The sequence below is a fragment of the Aphelocoma coerulescens genome, unplaced genomic scaffold, assembly GCF_041296385.1.
Source record: "Aphelocoma coerulescens isolate FSJ_1873_10779 unplaced genomic scaffold, UR_Acoe_1.0 HiC_scaffold_207, whole genome shotgun sequence".
Classification (NCBI taxonomy): domain Eukaryota; kingdom Metazoa; phylum Chordata; class Aves; order Passeriformes; family Corvidae; genus Aphelocoma; species Aphelocoma coerulescens.
The window spans coordinates 25,229-40,775 of NW_027183553.1; the positions used below are offsets into that span (position 1 = coordinate 25,229).

Below are 15,547 nucleotides of genomic sequence, written 5' to 3' on the forward strand. Positions count from 1 at the left end.
TGCCCCCCGTTTCTGCCTCCCTGACCCCAATTTTGGCTCCCTAACCCCATTTTCGGGCTCCCTAACCCCATTTCCGGGCTCCCTAAGCCCATTTTCGGGCTCCCTTTCCCCATTTTCGGGCTCCCTTTCCCCATTTTTGGCTCCCTGACCCGATTCTGGCTCCCTGCCCCGCAGCACCTGCGGCTGTCGCTGAACGAGGCCGCGCAGTGCCGGGTGCAGCACCTCTGGTTCCAGAGCATCTTTGACATGCTCGAGCACTTCCGCGTGCACCCCATCCCGCTGGAGTCGGGGGGGCCCAGCGACGTCACCCTGCTCAGCTACGTGGTGGCCTCGCACCGGCTCTGCGGTGAGGAGGGGGCCCACAGGGGCCGGGGGGGTCCCAAACGGGGTCTGGGGGGGCCCAAAGGGGGTCTGGGGGGGCCCAAAGGGGGTCTGGGGGGGCCCAAAGGGGGTCTGGGGGGGCCCAAAGGGGGTCTGGGGGGTCCCAAACGGGGTCTGGGGGGTCCTAAACGGGGTCTGGGGGGGCCCAAAGGGGGTCTGGGGGGTCCTAAATGGGGCCTGGGGGGGCCTAAATGGGATCTGGGGGGGCCCAAAGGGGGTCTGGGGGGTCCTAAATGGGGCCTGGGGGGGCCTAAATGGGATCTGGGGGGTTCTAAATGGGGTCTGGGGGTTCCAAATGGGGTCTGGGGGGTCCTAAATGGAGTCTGGGGGGGCCCAAACGGGGTCTGGGGGGTCCTAAATGGGGTCTGGGGGGTCCAAATGGGGTCTGGGGGGGCCCAAAGGGGGTCTGGGGGGTCCAAATGGGGTCTATGGGGTCTGGGGGGTCCTAAATGGGGTCTGGGGGTTCCAAACGGGGTCTGGGGGGTCCTAAATGGGGTCTGAGGGGGTCCCAAGAGGGGTCCGGGGGTCCTGGGGGAGATTTGGGGAGTTTAGGGGGATTTTGGGGGTCGCGGGGGGGGATTTGGGGGGGATTTGGGCGATTTTGGGGATTCCCGGTTGGGGGCGGGGCAGTTTCGGGGGGTCGCTCCCAACCCCTCCCCCCCCCTTTTCCTCTCCCCTCCCCCCCCCCCAGGTCGCTCCGGGAGCCGCTCGACCATCGCCGACCCCTCCCCCACCCCCCCCGGACCCCCCCCGACCCCCCCTCGCCTCCCCCCCGCCCCTCCCCCACCCCCCCGACTGACCCCCCCCTCCCCCCTCCCCCCCCCCCCGCGGTACGAGACCCCTCCCCCACACAAACACTACAGGGGGGGAGGGGCGGCCTCACCCCTCCCCCGCCCCGCCCCTCCCCCACCCCCGAGGTTTATTTTTGTACGGGGGGGGTCGCGCCCCCCCCCGCCCCTCCCCCACCCCCCGTTTTGGGGGAATTTTGAGACAAAAAAGGGAAAAAAAAAAAAAAAAACAACAAAAAAACCGACGGGAATTTGGTGGTGTCGTGTCGGGGGGGGGAGGGGAGGGGGGAGGGGGAGGGGCGGTGCGGGGGTCCCGCTCCCAGTTTGTGGGGTTTGTCCCAGTTTGGGGAGGGAGTTGTCCCAGTTTGGGTCCCTTTCCCCATTTTTGGGGTCCTTTCCCCATTTTTGGGTCCCTTTCCCCATTTTTGGCTTTCTCCCGTTTTTTGGGGCCCGAACTCTTTTTTTTATTTTTTATTCCCCAAATCCCCCGAACCTGAATCCCCTCCCCCCGCCCCTCCCCCCCCCCTCACTGGGGGCTCTTGGGGGGGTCCCCATTGGCCTCCCCCCCCTCCCCTCCCCCACCCAGCGGCCCCCGGAACGTCCGCAGCCCCTCCCCCACCTGCCCCATGGCCACCGTGGCCACCAAGGGCTGCCCCGGCCCCTCCCCCTCCCCCCGGCCCCTCCCCCACCCCCAGCTCCTCCTGGGGGGGCACCGGCCCCGCCCACGCCCCCAGCGACCCCTCCCCCACCCGGTGCCGCCGCCAGCGCAGCCCCGCGGCCACCGCGGCCACCAGGGCCACCAGCACGGCCACCGCGGCCACCGCGGCCACCAGCCAGCTCGGGGGGCCCTGCTGGCCCGCGGCGGGGGGTTGGTGGCTCAGGGTGGGCGTTGGGTAGCCCACGGTGGCCCCCGCTGGCCGTTGGTGGCCCAGGGTGGGCGTTGGGTAGCCCATGGTGGCCCCTGCCGGCCGTTGGTGGCCCAGGGTGGGCGTTGGCGAGGTTTGGTGGCCCGGAGTGGTCCCCAGGGCTCGGTAGCCCCCAGCAGAGGTTTGGTAGCCCACGGTGGGCACCAGGGCTGGGGGATGGCTCTCAGTGGCCCCGGGCGAGGTTTGGTGGCCCTTGGTGGCCCTCAAGGTCACTTGGTGGCCCTGGGTAGCTGGTGAAGTCGCCAGGTGGCTCTCGGTGGCCGTTGAGGTCGGTTGGTGGCCCAGGGTGATCCCCAGGGCTTGGTGGCCTGGGGTGGTCTCTTGGTAGCCCAGGGTGGTCCCCGAGGTCAGTGGATGGCTCTTGGCAGCCACTGAGGTCATTTGGTAGCCCAGGGTGGTCACTTGGTAGCCCAGGGTGGTCGTTTGGTGGCCCAGGGTGGTCCTCGAGGTTAGTGGGTGGCTCTTGGCAGCCACTGAACTCATTTGGTAGCCCAGGGTGGTCACTTGGTGGCCCTCAGGGGCCACAGGGGTGGGAGAGGGGACTTCGGTGGCCCCCGGGGACGTTTGGTGGCCGCTGGTGGTCCCCAGGAGCTGCAGGTGGCCCATGGTAGCCACCGATCGGCTGAGGTGGCCCCAGGGGCTCGTGGTGGCCCCTGGGGTCACTTGGGGGCCGGAGGTGACGTCGGCGGCCCCTGAGGACGATCGGTGGCCCCCGGGGGGGGACGCGGTGGCCTCGGTGGCCCCTGGGGAGGGGGCGGTGGCCGCCAGGAGGATCCAGAGGGCCACGGGCAGGGGGGGGAGGGGCCCCATGGCCGGGGGGAGGACCTGGGGGTGGGGGAGGGGTCAGCGGCACCGAGGGACCCCCGCGGGACCCCCAAAATTCCCAAAACACCCCCGAAATCGCCCCAAGACTCTCTAAACGCTCCCAAAAACCCCAAATCCCCCCCAAATCCCCCCCGAATCCCCCCAATCCCCCCAAAATCCCCCAAATTCCCCCAGAATCCCCCAAATCTCCCCCAAAACCCCCCGGACCCCCCAAATCCCCCCGGACCCCCGCGGTACCTCCGGGGCGCTGGCGCGGGCGGAAGCGGCGGCGGGACAGGAAGCGCTGCTGGGGCGGGGCCCCCCAAAACCCCACAAACGCCCCAAAAACCCCACCCGGAGCTCGGGGAGGGCCCCGAAATCACCAAACCCAACCCCAAGAACTCGGGGACCCCAAAACCCCCCCGGAATGACCCCCAGTCCACTCCCCCCGAGGTTTTGGGGGGGGTCCCAAATCCCCTCAAAATTCAGGAGAATCCCCAGATCCCCCCGAATCTCCCCACATTCCACCGCCCCTCCTGATTGGTCGCTCCCAGTCTCCCCCCAGTCCCTCCCAGTTTGTCCCAGTCCATCCCAGTCCCTCCCAACCCCTCCCAGTCCATCCCACTCCATCCCAGTCCCTCCCAGTTTGTCCCAGTCCATCCCAGTTTGTCCCAGTCCATCCCAGCCCCTCCCAGTCCCTCCCAGTTTGTCCCACTCCATCCCAGTTCATCCCAGTACCTCCCACTCCATCCCAGTCCATCCCAGTTTGTTCCAGTCCCTCCCAGTCTGTCCCACTCCATCCCAGTCCATCCCAGTTTGTTCCAGTCCCTCCCAGTCCCTCCCAGTCCCTCCCACTCCATCCCAGTCCCTCCCAGTCCCTCCCAGTCCATCCCAGTTTGTCCCAGTCCATCCCAGTCTGTCCCACTCCATCCCAGTCCATCCCAGTTTGTTCCAGCCCCTCCCAGTCCATCCCACTCCATCCCAGTCCATCCCAGTCACACTCAGGAGCTGCTGCACAAACGTTTATTTCCTCCCCCCCCCTCCAAAATTTTGGGGACCCCCCCCAAGGGTGGGGCCCTAAGAGCCCCCAAACTCAGAGCCTTCATCGTCGTCATCCTCATCCTCGAACTGGGGCTGAACTGGGATGGACTGGGAGCCTTCCCAGGGCCCCCCCTGGGCTCGAGGCGAGCCCGGGGCTGGGTCGGATTCAGGGATTTTGGGATCGCCCTCGGAACCTTCCGGAAAGCCCCAAAGCTGCTGAAATTCGGCGTCGCTGAGCTCTTCTTCATCATCATCGTCATCGTCATCACTTTCATCCTCAAACTGGGGCCGAACTGGGCCGGACTGGGAGCCGAACCGGGCCGAAGGAGACCCCGGAAGCGGCTCCGGGTCGGGATTTTCCTCTTGGCCGTCCCCGGAACCTTCTGGAAGGTCCCAAAACCGATGGAAGAAGCGGGTGCCAGCGAGATCTTCATCCTCCTCCTCCTCCTCCTCCTCCCGCTCTGCCTCGTCCCCCACGAACCGGTCCCAGTCCGAGCCCTGCGGCGGCCACGGGGCCCCGTCCCCGACGCCGGCGCCGCCCTCGGGGGCCCTGGGGACGTAATCGTGGCACAGGGGCCCGGCCAGCGCGGGGCCGCAGGCCACGGCCACGGCGAACTCCAGGCGGCCGCCGCCGGGGAAGCAGGCGCGCTCCCGGAGGCCGCCGGCGCTCAGCGGCTCCCGGCACGTGCCCAGGGCGTCGTCGTCCCAGCCGTGGTCCTCGTCCCACACCTGCAGCTCCAGGCGGGCGCCGGGCAGCAGCCGCACCTCGCCCAGGTCCAGCCGCTGCTCCCAGCGCGGCCGCTCCGTGTTCCAGGCCGTGGTGGTGCGGGCGCGGCGGTCGCCGAAGGCCACCCTGACGTAGGCGTCGGTCGGGGACAGGAGGTCCCCGCGCCACCCGCGGCCGCCCCGGACCAGCACGGACAGGTGGGCCAGGCCGCGGTGGGCGGGGCAGCACGGGGACCCGCCCACGGGGGGAGGGGCGGCCGAGCAGGCGCAGTGGCACGGGTGCGGGGGAGGGGCCAGGCGGCCGTCGGCCTGGTCGGCGCGGAGGTCAGCGGCGTCGCCGGCTCGGCCGCCGCGTTGAGCTCGATGACCACGAAGACCACGTTGGCTGTCCCCTTGTTGGCCAAGAGCACCGGGTTGATTGTGTTGACCACCACCGAGACCGTCGTGATGCCCATTTTGGCCGCCATGATGGTCATGCCGGCCACCTTTTTCACCATCGTATTGACCATCGTGTTGACCAGCCCGTTGACCACCATCTTGGCCACCATGTTGACCCCCACGACCACCTTCTTGTGGACCACTAGGATGACCGTCAAGCCAACCAGCACCTTGACCAACACCTTGACTTCCACCATGACCACCGCGTTGACCGCGTTGACGTCCAGGCTGACCAAGACTTTGACCGCCCCGCTGACCGCCCCGCTGACCGCCCCGCTGACCGCCCCACTGATCGCCCCACTGATCGCCCCGCTGACCGCCCCCGCCGCCCGGGCCGGCGCAGCTGCAGTTGACGCGCAGGGCCCGCGCCGCGATGTAGCTGCTGATGGCCGCCCGGAGCGCCTGGCGCCGCGGGTCCCGCCGGGGCACCAGGGCGTGGAGCGGCCACAGGTCGGCCTCCACCATGGCCGGAGCCTCGGGGACGCTGCGGAGCCACCGCGAGAGCTCCTCCGGCCGGCCGAACGCCAGGTCGCCGTCCTGGCCGCCGCCGCCCTCCACCTCGAGCAGCCGCTCGCCGAAGAACTCGTTGAAGCTGACGTTGCCCTCGGTGGCCGCCCGCGCCGTCCGGCACGCGGCCGCGGTGACGCTGACCCCTCCGAAGGACGCCTCGGCCCGCAGGCAGTCGGACACCTCCTGGGCGCCCAGGCCGGCCATGGCGGCGCGGCACAGCCGGACGGCGGTCAGTGCCCGGACGTGACCCCCCAGCCGCGCCGCCCGCACCACGTGGGTGCCGTAGGCGGCCACCAGCTCGGCGTAGTCGGCGGCCGTGGCCGGGCTGAACTTGGGGGGCAGCGCCCGGACGGCCCGCAGGAAGTGGGGGGAGGGGCGGGCGGCCATGGGGTCCAGCCAGGTCCTGGAAGGGGAGAGAGAGAGAGAGAGGGGTGGGTTTGGGGTGGAATTGGGGGATTTTGGGGGGGTTTATGGGGATTTGGGGTGTCTAAGGGTGGGTCTGGAGGGGATTTTTGGTGGATTTGGGGGGGGTTTGGGGCGACGGGAGGAAGGGATGGGGGAGGAGGAGGAGGAGAGGAAGGAGGTGAAGGTGGAGGAGGAGGAAGATGGGGATGAAGGTGAAGGTGAGGACGATGAGGATGGAGAGGAAGATGAAGATGAGGATGATGAAGATAAAAATGAGGATGATGAAGATAAAAATGAGGATGAGGATGGTGAGGATGAAGGAGCTGAAAACAGAGATGAAGATGGAGATGGAGATGAGATGGAAATGAAGATGAGGATGGAGATGAGGATGGAGATGAGGATGGAGATGGAGATGGAGATGGAGATGGAGATGGAGATGGAGATGGAGATGGAGATGGAGATGGAGATGAAGATGAGGCTGGAGATGAGGATGGAGATGAGAATGAGGATGAGGATGAAGGTGAGGATGAAGCCGCCGCCGCTGGCGAGCCCGCCGAGGCCGAAGGCCGCTCACCAGTAGAACGCGCACTTGACGTGCAGCCAGCTCAGCGCGCTCCGGTCCTCCCGCTGCCACCGCAGCCCCTCCTGCGCCAGCCGCGACTGCGACGCGGCCGCCACCAGCCCGGGCCCGCCGCGCCCGCCCGGCCCCAGCGCCGCCAGCCCGAGCCGCCAGCCCCGGGTCACCGCCGCGGCCACCGCCCCCCCCACGGCCGCCGCCCCCGCCGCCACCCGCGACCCCCGGCGGCAGCGGCGCCCCGAGTGCCACCCCCCGACCCCCGGCGGCAGCCGCCGCTCCGCCCCGCCCCGCAGCGCGTCCGGGCACAGCCGGCACCGCCCGGCGCCGCCGCCCAGCTCCAGCACCCGCCCGCCCGCCGCGCCCAGCGTGGTCACATCGAGCCCCCGGCCCAGCGCCCGCGGCCCCGGGGCGGCGGCGGCGGCGGCGCAGGCGGCGGGCGGGGCCCGGTGACAGAGCGGGGCCACGGCCCCGGGCGAGGCGGCGACCACGGCGAGCAGCAGGAGCGGCACCTGCGGGGAGGGGGACGCGGTCGGGGGACCTGCGGGGGGCGCTGGGGACGCGGGAGGCGGCAGGGGGAGGTTGAGGGGTCGGGGGGACATCGGGGACATTGGGGACACTGGGGAGGGGTCGGGGGGACACTGGGGACATTGGGGACACTGGGGAGGGGTCAGGGGGACATTGGGGACATTTCAGGGGTCAGGGGGACATTGGGGACATTGGGGACACTGGGGAGGGGTCAGGGGGACATTGGGGACATTTCAGGGGTCAGGGGGACATTGGGGACATTGGGGACACTGGGGAGGGGTCGGGGGGACACTGGGGACATTGAGGGGTCCGGGGAACATTGGGGAGGGGTCAGTGGGACACTGGGGACATTGAGGGGTCCGGGGGACATTGAGGGGTCCGGGGGACATTGGGGACATTCAAAGGGATTGGGGACATCGGGGACACTGGGGAGGGGTCGGGGGGACACTGGGGACATTGGGGACATTGGGGAGGGGTCAGGGGGACACTGGGGACACTGGGAAGGGGTCAGGGGGACATTGGGGACATTGAGGGGTCAGGGGGACACTGGGGACATTGAGGGGTCCGGGGGACATTGAGGGGTCAGGGGGACATCGGGGACACTGGGGAGGGGTCGGGGGGACACTGGGGCCATTGGGGCCATGGAGGGCTCAGGGGACTCGGGGGGGACCCGAGGACACGGAGGGGGGAGGGGCGAAGGGGCCCCTGTCACCACCGCCCCCCCCCCCCCGTTGTCACCTCCCGACACCTTCCGGTGTCACCCCCGCGGCACCGCCCCCCCCGCGGCCGCAGCCCCCGCAGCCCCCGCTGACCCCTTCCTGTCCCCTGAGCCCTCCCCGCGCCCCCAAATGCCCCAAAATGTCCCCAATTCCCTCTCAAATGCCCCCAAATGCCCCCAAATGCCCCAAAATGTCCCCAATTCCCTCTCAAATGCCCCCAAATGCCCCCAAATCCATCCCAAATGCCCCCAAATGCCCCCAAAATGTCCCCAATTCCATCCCGAATGCCCCCAAATGCCCCCAAAATGTCCCCAATTCCCTCTCAAATGCCCCCAAATGCCCCCAAATGCCCCCAAATGCCCCCAAATGTCCCCAATTCCCTCCCAAGTGTCCCCAAATGCCCCCAAATGTCCCCAATTCCATCCCAAATGCCCCCAAAATGTCCCCAAATGTCCCCAATTCCCTCTCAAATGCCCCCAAGTGTCCCCCAATGTCCCCAAAATGTCCCCAATTCCCTCCCCGAAGCCCCAAAATGTCCCCAGTTCCATCCCAAATGCCCCCAAATGCCCCAAAATGTCCCCAATTCCCTCCCAAATGCCCCCAAATGCCCCAAAATGTCCCCAATTCCCTCCCAAATGCCCCCAAATGCCCCCAAAATGTCCTGAAATGTCTCCAAATGCCCCCAAATTTCCCTGCCCTTGTCCCCGATGTCCCTCTGTCCCCCCCAAATGTCCCCAAGCCCCCCCAGCGTCCCCCCCTCACCATCTCGTGGCCCTTTCGGGGACAATTCGGGGGACACGGGGGGTGGGGGAGGGGCAGGATGTGACCAGGCCCCTCCCCCACCCCCCCTCTGCCCTCTCCCCGGGACCGGATGGGGGGGGGGAGGGGCGAGAAATTTGGGGGCGAATTTTGGGATTTGGGGGCATTTCGGGGGGAGTTTTAAGGATTCGCGGGAGTTTCAGAGATTTGGGGGAATTCTTTGGGATATTTTGGGGAATTTGGGGGGATTTGGGGGAGTTTTAGGGGTTCTGGGGGGGTTTGGGGCAATTTTGGGGGGCTTTGGGATTTTCGGGCATTTGGGGGCATTTGGGGCATTTTGGGATTGGCGATTTTGGCGCCGTTTTTTGGGGGGGCTGGGGGGGATTTGGGGCATTTGAAGCTTTTGGGGCACAGGATTTTTGGGGTGATTTTTCAGGAATTCAGGACTTTTGAGAGAACTGAGAATTCCGAGCACCTTCCCTTCGATTGGGGGGACAAAACCGGGAAAGGGCTGGGAAAGTTTGGGCCAATTCTGGAACTTTCTGGGGTAATTTTTGCTTTTTTTTTTTTTGGGGGGGGGGGGGGGGTTGGAGGGGGCGATTTTGGGGGGGGGAGGGGCAGGTTGGGCTTTTTTGGGGTGAAATTCGTGGGGGTTTTCGGTGGATTTCAGGATTTTGGGAGGGAACTTTAACGTGGTTCCGGTTTTGGGGCGTTTTCGAGGGGTTTTGGGGCCTTTTGGAGCCCAAACCGCGGCGCTTTTGGGGTGCAAAGTGCTTTATTGGGGCCCGCCGCGCGTGACGTCACCGCGGGCGGGGCTTACAGTGATCGACGTCGGTGCTGACCAATGGGAGCCGCCCGGGGGCGGGGCCAGCGCCCAGCGCCATGAGGTCACCGCCGGCCAATGGGACGCGCCCGCGGGCGGGGCCCCGCGGTGATTGACAGCGGCCGCAGCCAATGGGGCGCCCCCGGGGCTACCCCGCGGCCACCGAGGCGGCGATGATGGCGACCAGGACGATTATCGCGACAGAGACGCAGGCGGCGAACGCCAGGCGCTTCTGCGGACCAGTACGGACCAATTGGGCCCAGTCCGGGCCTGTGGCAACCCCGGCACCGGGCTGGGGGAGCCCCCCAGTAACTCCCAGTTCCCTCCCAGTACGGACCAGTCCAACCCAGTGACCCCAGTAACTCCCAGTCCCTCCCAGTCCTCTCAAACCCCTCTAAACTCACTCAAATCCCCTCCCAGTTTATCCCAGTTCCCCCCAGTCCCTCCCAGTCCCCCCAAATCCCCGTCAAATCCCTCTAAACTCACCCAAATCCACCCCAAATCCCCTCCCAGTTCCCCCCAGTCCCCTCCCAGTCCATCGCAGTTCCCCCCAGTCCCTCCCAGTTCCCCCCAATCCCCTCCCAGTCCCTCCCAGTTTGCCCCAATCCCCTCCCAGTCCCCTCCCAGTCCCTCCCAGTTCCCCCCAGGCCCCTCCCAGTCCCTCCCAGTTTGCCCCAGTCCCTCCCAGTGACCTTGCGTGCCCCCTGCTGGCGCCGCCGGGCCTGGCTCAGGTGGCCCCGGCCCTTGCCCAGGTGCGCCCCCGAGTCCTGCACGTGGCGCTCGATGCGATCGATCACCTCGCCCTGCACCAGTACGGACCAGTATGAACCGGTATGGACCAGTACAGACCAGTATGGACCCCCCAGCTCAGCCCAGTTCATCCCAGCTCCCTCCCAGTGCCCCCAAATCTCCTCCCCGTCCCTCCCAGTCCGTCCCAGTCCCTCCCAGTCCCACCTGGGCCTCCACGGTGCCCCCCAGTAACTGGAAGAGCTCCCCCAGTTCCCGCAGGCCCCTCTCGAGCCGCTGCAGGTCCCGGTGCCGCTCCCCGACCTCGTCCAGCGCCGCCCGCGCCGCCCGCGCCGCGCCCAGCACCTGCGGGGACGCCGAAATGCACCCCAAAATCCACCGGGGAGCCCCAAACAGCCCCAAACCCCGAAATGCACCCCGAAATGCACCCAAAATCCACCCCAAAAACCACCCCGAAATGCACCCCGAAATGCACCGGGGAGCCCCAAAACAACCCCAAATCCCCAAAAAACCACCCCGAAATCCACCCCGAAATGCACCCAAAATCCACCCCAAAAACCACCCTGAAATGCACCCCGAAATGCACCGGGGAGCCCCAAAACAACCCCAAATCCCCAAAAAACCACCCCGAAATCCACCCCGAAATCCACCGGAGAGCCCCAAACAACCCCAAAACCCAAAAAAAACACCCCAAAATCCACCCCAAAATCAACCAGGGAGCCCCCAACAACCCCAAATCCCCAAAAAATCCACTCCAAAACCCCGAAATTCCCCCAGAAATCCACCCCGAAACCCCGAAAAAACACCCAAAATCGCCCAAATCTCCCCAAAACCTCAGAAAATCCCCCCAAATCCCCAAAACTCCCCGAAATCCCCCCAAAACCAACCCCAAGCCCCTCCAAAACATCCCCCCAGCCGCCAAAAATCCCCCAAATCCCCCCAAAAACAACCCCAACACCTCCCAGCCCCCCCTCAAAGCCCCAAAATCCCCCCAAAACGCCCCAAATCCCCCAAAACCCACGTTGGACACGAAGACCTCGCTGTGCCCCGACTCCAACATCTGCTCCAGCTCCTCCTCCGACAGCGGGGGGCTCCCGGCTGCGCACCCCAAATCGGGCAAGGAGACCCCAAAACGGCGTCAGGGACCCCACAAATGGGGAAAGGGACCCAAAAATGGGGAAAGAGACCCAAAAATGGCGTCAGGGACCCCGGAATTGGGGAAAGGGACCCAAAAATACCCAAAAATGGGGAAGGAGACCCTGGAAATGGGGAAAGAGACCCAAAAATGGGGAAAGGGACCCCAAAATGGTGTCACGGACCCCAAAAATGGGGAAAAGGACCCAAAAATGGGGAAAGGAGCCCAAAAATGGAGAAAAGGACCCCAAAAACGGCATCAGGGAACCTGGAAATGGGGAAAGGGACCCAAAAATGGGGAAAGTGACCCCAAAACAGCGTCAGGGACCCCGGAAATGGGGAAAGAGACCCCAAAACGACGTCAGGGACCCCGGAAATGGGGAAAGGGACCCAAAAATACCCAAAAACGGGGAAAGGGACCCAAAAGCGGGGTTGGGGGACCAAACCTGGGATTCTGGGCCCCTCCCCCCCCCCCCCCCAATTCCGGGGCCCCCCCTGGAACTCCAGGGACCCCTCCCCAAATTTCAGCTCCTCCCTCTGATTTTGGGGACCCTCCCCCGGGGATTTTTGAAACCCTCCCAGGATTTTGGGACCTCCCCAAATTTTTTGGGACCCCCCCCCCCCCCCCCCCCAAATTTTGGGGCGGCCCCTCCCCCACCGATGTGGAGCTGCCGCCGGATCCGGTCGAGGCTGCGCTGCCGGTACCGGGCCTGGGCGGCCTGGAGGCGTCCGGTGACCCCCCAAAACTGCTGGGCCAGGACCCCGTGCTGGGGGGGACCCCAAAAATCCGTCAGGGCGCCCCAAAAAACCCCGAAATTCCCCAAATCCCTGGGAAAATCCACCCAGGAACAGCCAAAATCCACCCCAAAACCCCCCAGGAATGACCAAAATCCACCCAAATCCACCCAAAATCCCACCCAGGGACCTCCCAAAACTGCTGGGCCAGGACCCCCTGCTGGGGGGGGACCCCAAAAATCGGTCAGGGCGCCCCAAAAAACCCTGAAATTCCCCAAATTCCTGGGAAAATCCCCCCAGAAATGGCAAAAAATCCCCAAATCCCCCCAAAAAACCCCAAATCCCCCCAGAATCCATCAGGGACCCCCCAAAAAAATCCCCAAATCCCCCCCAAAAAACCCCAAATCCCCCCAAGCCCCACCTGGGTGCGCCGCAGCCGGGCCCCGATGGAATTCGGGTTCTCCTCGTCCTCCTTGGCCGGCTCCAGGCCTGGGACCCCAAAATGGGCTCAGAAACCCCAAAAACGGGACCGGGACCCCAAAACTGGGGTGGTTTTGGGGTATTTTGGGGTGGTTTTAGGGTGTTTTGGGGTATTTTGGAAGGTTTTTTAGGGCCTCAGGGTGTTCTTACGGTGCTTTGAGGTATTAAGGGGTGGTTTGGGGGCGTTTTTGGGGTGCTTTGGGGTATTAAGGGGTGGTTTTGGGGTGGTTTTGGGGTGTTTTGGGGGGTACCTCGCAGCCCCCCCCGGATCTCCCGCGTCAGCTCCTGGATCTCATCCCGGAGTTGCTGCAAATCCCGCTGGAGCTCTGGGGGTACCAAAACCACCCCGAATCACCCCAAAATCCACCCCAAAACCTACCCCAAAACCACCCAAAACCCACCCCCAAAATCCACCCAAAATCCACCCAAAACCCACCCCAAATCACCCCAAAATCCACCCCAAAACCACCCAAACCACCCCGAAATCACCCAAATCACCCTAAAACCACCCCGAATCACCCCAAAACCCACCCGAAATCCACCCAACCCCCCCCCCAAATCCCCCCCAGATCCCTCTGCAGCCCCGGGAGCTGCAAAATGCCCCCAAATCCCCTGAAATTCCCCCCCAACCTCCCCAAAATCCCGCCGGGATCACCCAAATCCCCCAAAATCCCCCCAAATTCCCCAAAATCCCCCAAATCCCCCCCGGAGCGTTACCCGGGGGGGGGAGGGGGCAGCCCAGCACCAGCTCCTGCTGCTGCTCCAGCGCCGCCAGCTTCAGCTCCAGCGCCCGCAGCCCCGCCCGCACCCGCCGCGCCTGTCGCGATAGAGACCGCTCAGATCGCAACAGGGACAACCCGTACGGCACCTCGCGTCACGATAGAAACGCCCTGTATCGCGATACGGGCACCTCGTATCGCGACATAACCCTGCCAGAGCTGTGCCGCAGCAGACCCGCGCGCCTGCCGCGATAGGGACGCCTCGTATCGCGATAGGGACGCACCCTATCGGGGTGAAATCACGGCAGAACCGCGACCTATCGAGGCCTGTCACAACAGGGCCGCGGGGCGGGATAAAGAGATGCAAATGAGATGCAAATGAGATGCGAATGAGATGCGAATGAGGCGCGGCCGGACCCACCTGGGCCAGGACGGGGTCGCTGGGGGGGCAGAGCCGCCCCTCCCCCCCCTCCGAGTCCGAGTCCGAGTCCGAGGCCTGCTGGGAAATTCCCCCGTTTTGGGTCCAAAACCCCCAACTTTGGGTGCAAAATCCCCGAGTTTGGGTCCCCTTTCCCCATTTCTGGGTCTTTCCCCCCATTTTTTGCGTCCCTTCTCCCTTTTGGCGCCCACTCTCCCCAGTTTTCGGGATCCCCGATCCCAATTTTTGGATCCCTTTTGCCCATTTTTGGCGTCCTTCTCCCCCTTTTGGGGATCCCTGATCCCATTTCTGGGGATCCGTTCCCATTTTTTCAGTCTTTGCTCCCATATTTAGGATTCTTCTCCAACTTTTGCGCCCCTTTTCCCATTTTTCCGGGTCCCCGATCCCATTTTTGCGCTTATTTTACCCCTTTTTGGGTCCAAATCGTCATTTTTTGCGACCCCGATCCCATATCTGGGCTCCCCGATCCCATATCTGGGCTCCCCGATCCCAATTTTGGGCTCTTTTGCCCATTTTCCGGCTCTTTTCCCCCGTTTTTTGGGCTCTCGCCTGGCGCAGTTCCCGCGTCCGGTCCCTCATGGTGGCGAAACGGAAGTGGCCGCGCTGCGCAGGCGCAAAACAGACGGCCGAAACCATCGAGAGAGGCCGCTCTGGCCGCCAAAACCATAGAGAGGGGAAAAAAGTTCTCCAGTACCATAGAGACAACCGGAAGTCCTCCAATAGCATAGAAAAAACCCGGAAGTTCTCAAAACCATAGAGACGTTCCGGAAGTCCTCCAAAACCATAGAGAAAAACCGGAAGTTTTCAAAAAAAACCATAGAGACGTTCCGGAAGTCCTCCAATACCATAGAGAAGAACCGGAAGTTTTCAAAAAACCATAGAGACGTTCCGGAAGTCCTCCAATACCATAGAGAAGAACCGGAAGTTTTCAAAAAACCATAGAGACGTTCCGGAAGTCCTCCAAAACCATAGAGAAGAACCGGAAGTTTTCAAAAAACCATAGAGACGTTCCGGAAGTCCTCCAAAACCATAGAGGTAAACCGGAAGTTTTCTAAAAACCATAGAGATGTTCCGGAAGTCCTCCAGAACCATAGAGATAAACCGGAAGTTTTAAAAAAAACCATAGAGATGTCCCGGAAGTCCTCCAAAACCATAGAGAAGAACCGGAAGTTTTCAAAAAAACCATAAAGACGTTCCGGAAGTCCTCCAGAACCATAGAGTCGAACAGGAAGTTTTCAAAAAACCATAGAGACGTTCCGGAAGTCTTCCAAAACCATAGAGATGAACCGTAAGTTTTCTAAAAACCATAGAGATGTTCCGGAAGTACTCCAAAACCATAAAGATAAACCGGAAGTTTTCAAAAAAACCATAGAGACGTCCCGGAAGTCCTCCAAAATCATAGAGACAAACCGGAAGTTTTCAGAAAAACCATAGAGATGTTCCGGAAGTTCTCCAATACCATAGGGATTAACCCGCAGTTTCCCAAAAACCATAGAGACAATCCGGAAGTCGTCCAACACCATAAAGACTAACCGGAAGCTCTCAGAAAACCATAGAGATTTTCTGGGAGTCATCCAATACCATCGAGAATAGCCGGAAGCTCTCAATAAAACCTTAGAGAGGAGCCGGAAGTCTTCCAAGAGCATCGAGAGGAGCCCCCGAAGAGCTGAGGCGGCTCCGGACGCACCTGGGGAGGGGTCGGAGGTCCCCCAGGTGCTCCCCAGGTTCCCGGGAGGATTTGCGGCCGATTTTGGGACGTAACGCGCCCTTTGATTGGTCGAGGGGCGCGGCCTTGTTGGCCGAAGGCGTAACGCGCGCTTTGATTGGTTGGTTGGCGGGGGGCGCATGTAACGCGCGCGCTGATTGGCCGG

The 15,547-nt window shown here is 63.7% G+C and overlaps 3 protein-coding genes across 5 annotated transcripts; all 3 read right to left on the reverse strand.

Annotated features, from left to right (window-relative positions):
• Positions 1–1,695: 1,695 nt before the first annotated feature.
• On the reverse strand, positions 1,696–3,177 carry LOC138101175 (mucin-22-like). Its single transcript, XM_068999041.1, has 3 exons — positions 3,158–3,177; positions 1,859–2,920; positions 1,696–1,788 (listed from the first exon to the last, which is right to left on the reverse strand). The coding sequence occupies exons 2-3, from the start codon at positions 2,903–2,905 to the stop codon at positions 1,696–1,698; spliced, it is 1,140 nt and encodes a 379-aa protein (XP_068855142.1). The 5' UTR covers positions 2,906–2,920; positions 3,158–3,177.
• Positions 3,178–3,915: 738 nt separating this feature from the next.
• Positions 3,916–7,195, reverse strand: PRF1 (perforin 1). Its single transcript, XM_068999042.1, has 2 exons — positions 6,594–7,195; positions 3,916–6,017 (listed from the first exon to the last, which is right to left on the reverse strand). Exons 1-2 carry the CDS (start codon positions 7,193–7,195, stop codon positions 3,977–3,979), a joined length of 2,643 nt encoding a protein of 880 aa, XP_068855143.1. The 3' UTR covers positions 3,916–3,976.
• A 2,135-nt stretch (positions 7,196–9,330) lies between these two features.
• LOC138101169 (syntaxin-4-like) lies at positions 9,331–15,472 on the reverse strand. Of its 3 annotated transcripts, none has more exons than XM_068999029.1 (10): positions 14,083–15,472; positions 13,659–13,733; positions 13,236–13,335; positions 12,770–12,844; positions 12,460–12,527; positions 11,962–12,070; positions 11,191–11,267; positions 10,377–10,514; positions 10,115–10,225; positions 9,331–9,654 (listed from the first exon to the last, which is right to left on the reverse strand). In XM_068999029.1, exons 1-10 carry the CDS (start codon positions 14,371–14,373, stop codon positions 9,571–9,573), a joined length of 1,128 nt encoding a protein of 375 aa, XP_068855130.1. In that variant the 5' UTR covers positions 14,374–15,472; the 3' UTR covers positions 9,331–9,570. The 3 variants fall into 3 exon arrangements, with proteins under 3 accessions (XP_068855130.1, XP_068855131.1, XP_068855132.1); XM_068999030.1 differs by having other exon boundaries at positions 14,226–15,469; XM_068999031.1 differs by lacking the exon at positions 13,659–13,733 and having other exon boundaries at positions 14,226–15,469.
• Between the last annotated feature and the right edge of the window lie 75 nt (positions 15,473–15,547).

What these genes read in the sequence shown, in the direction of transcription:
- LOC138101175 (XM_068999041.1), bottom strand. Translation starts at nt 2,905, where the DNA reads ATGGGGCCCCTCCCCCCCCTGCCCGTGGCCCTCTGGATCCTCCTGGCG. An exon ending in CCCCCCAGGAGGAGCTGGGG is followed by an intron (nt 1,789 to 1,858) that starts GTGGGGGAGGGG and finishes GCCATGGGGCAG; the next exon opens with GTGGGGGAGGGGCTGCGGAC.
- PRF1 (XM_068999042.1), bottom strand. Translation starts at nt 7,195, where the DNA reads ATGTCCCCCCGACCCCTCAACCTCCCCCTGCCGCCTCCCGCGTCCCCA. An exon ending in GTCAAGTGCGCGTTCTACTG is followed by an intron (nt 6,018 to 6,593) that starts GTGAGCGGCCTT and finishes CTCCCCTTCCAG; the next exon opens with GACCTGGCTGGACCCCATGG.
- LOC138101169 (XM_068999029.1), bottom strand. Translation starts at nt 14,373, where the DNA reads ATGGTACTGGAGAACTTTTTTCCCCTCTCTATGGTTTTGGCGGCCAGA. An exon ending in GCGACCCCGTCCTGGCCCAG is followed by an intron (nt 13,336 to 13,658) that starts GTGGGTCCGGCC and finishes CTATCGCGACAG; the next exon opens with GCGCGGCGGGTGCGGGCGGG. An exon ending in GCCAGCAGGGGGCACGCAAG is followed by an intron (nt 9,655 to 10,114) that starts GTCACTGGGAGG and finishes ACTGGTCCGCAG; the next exon opens with AAGCGCCTGGCGTTCGCCGC.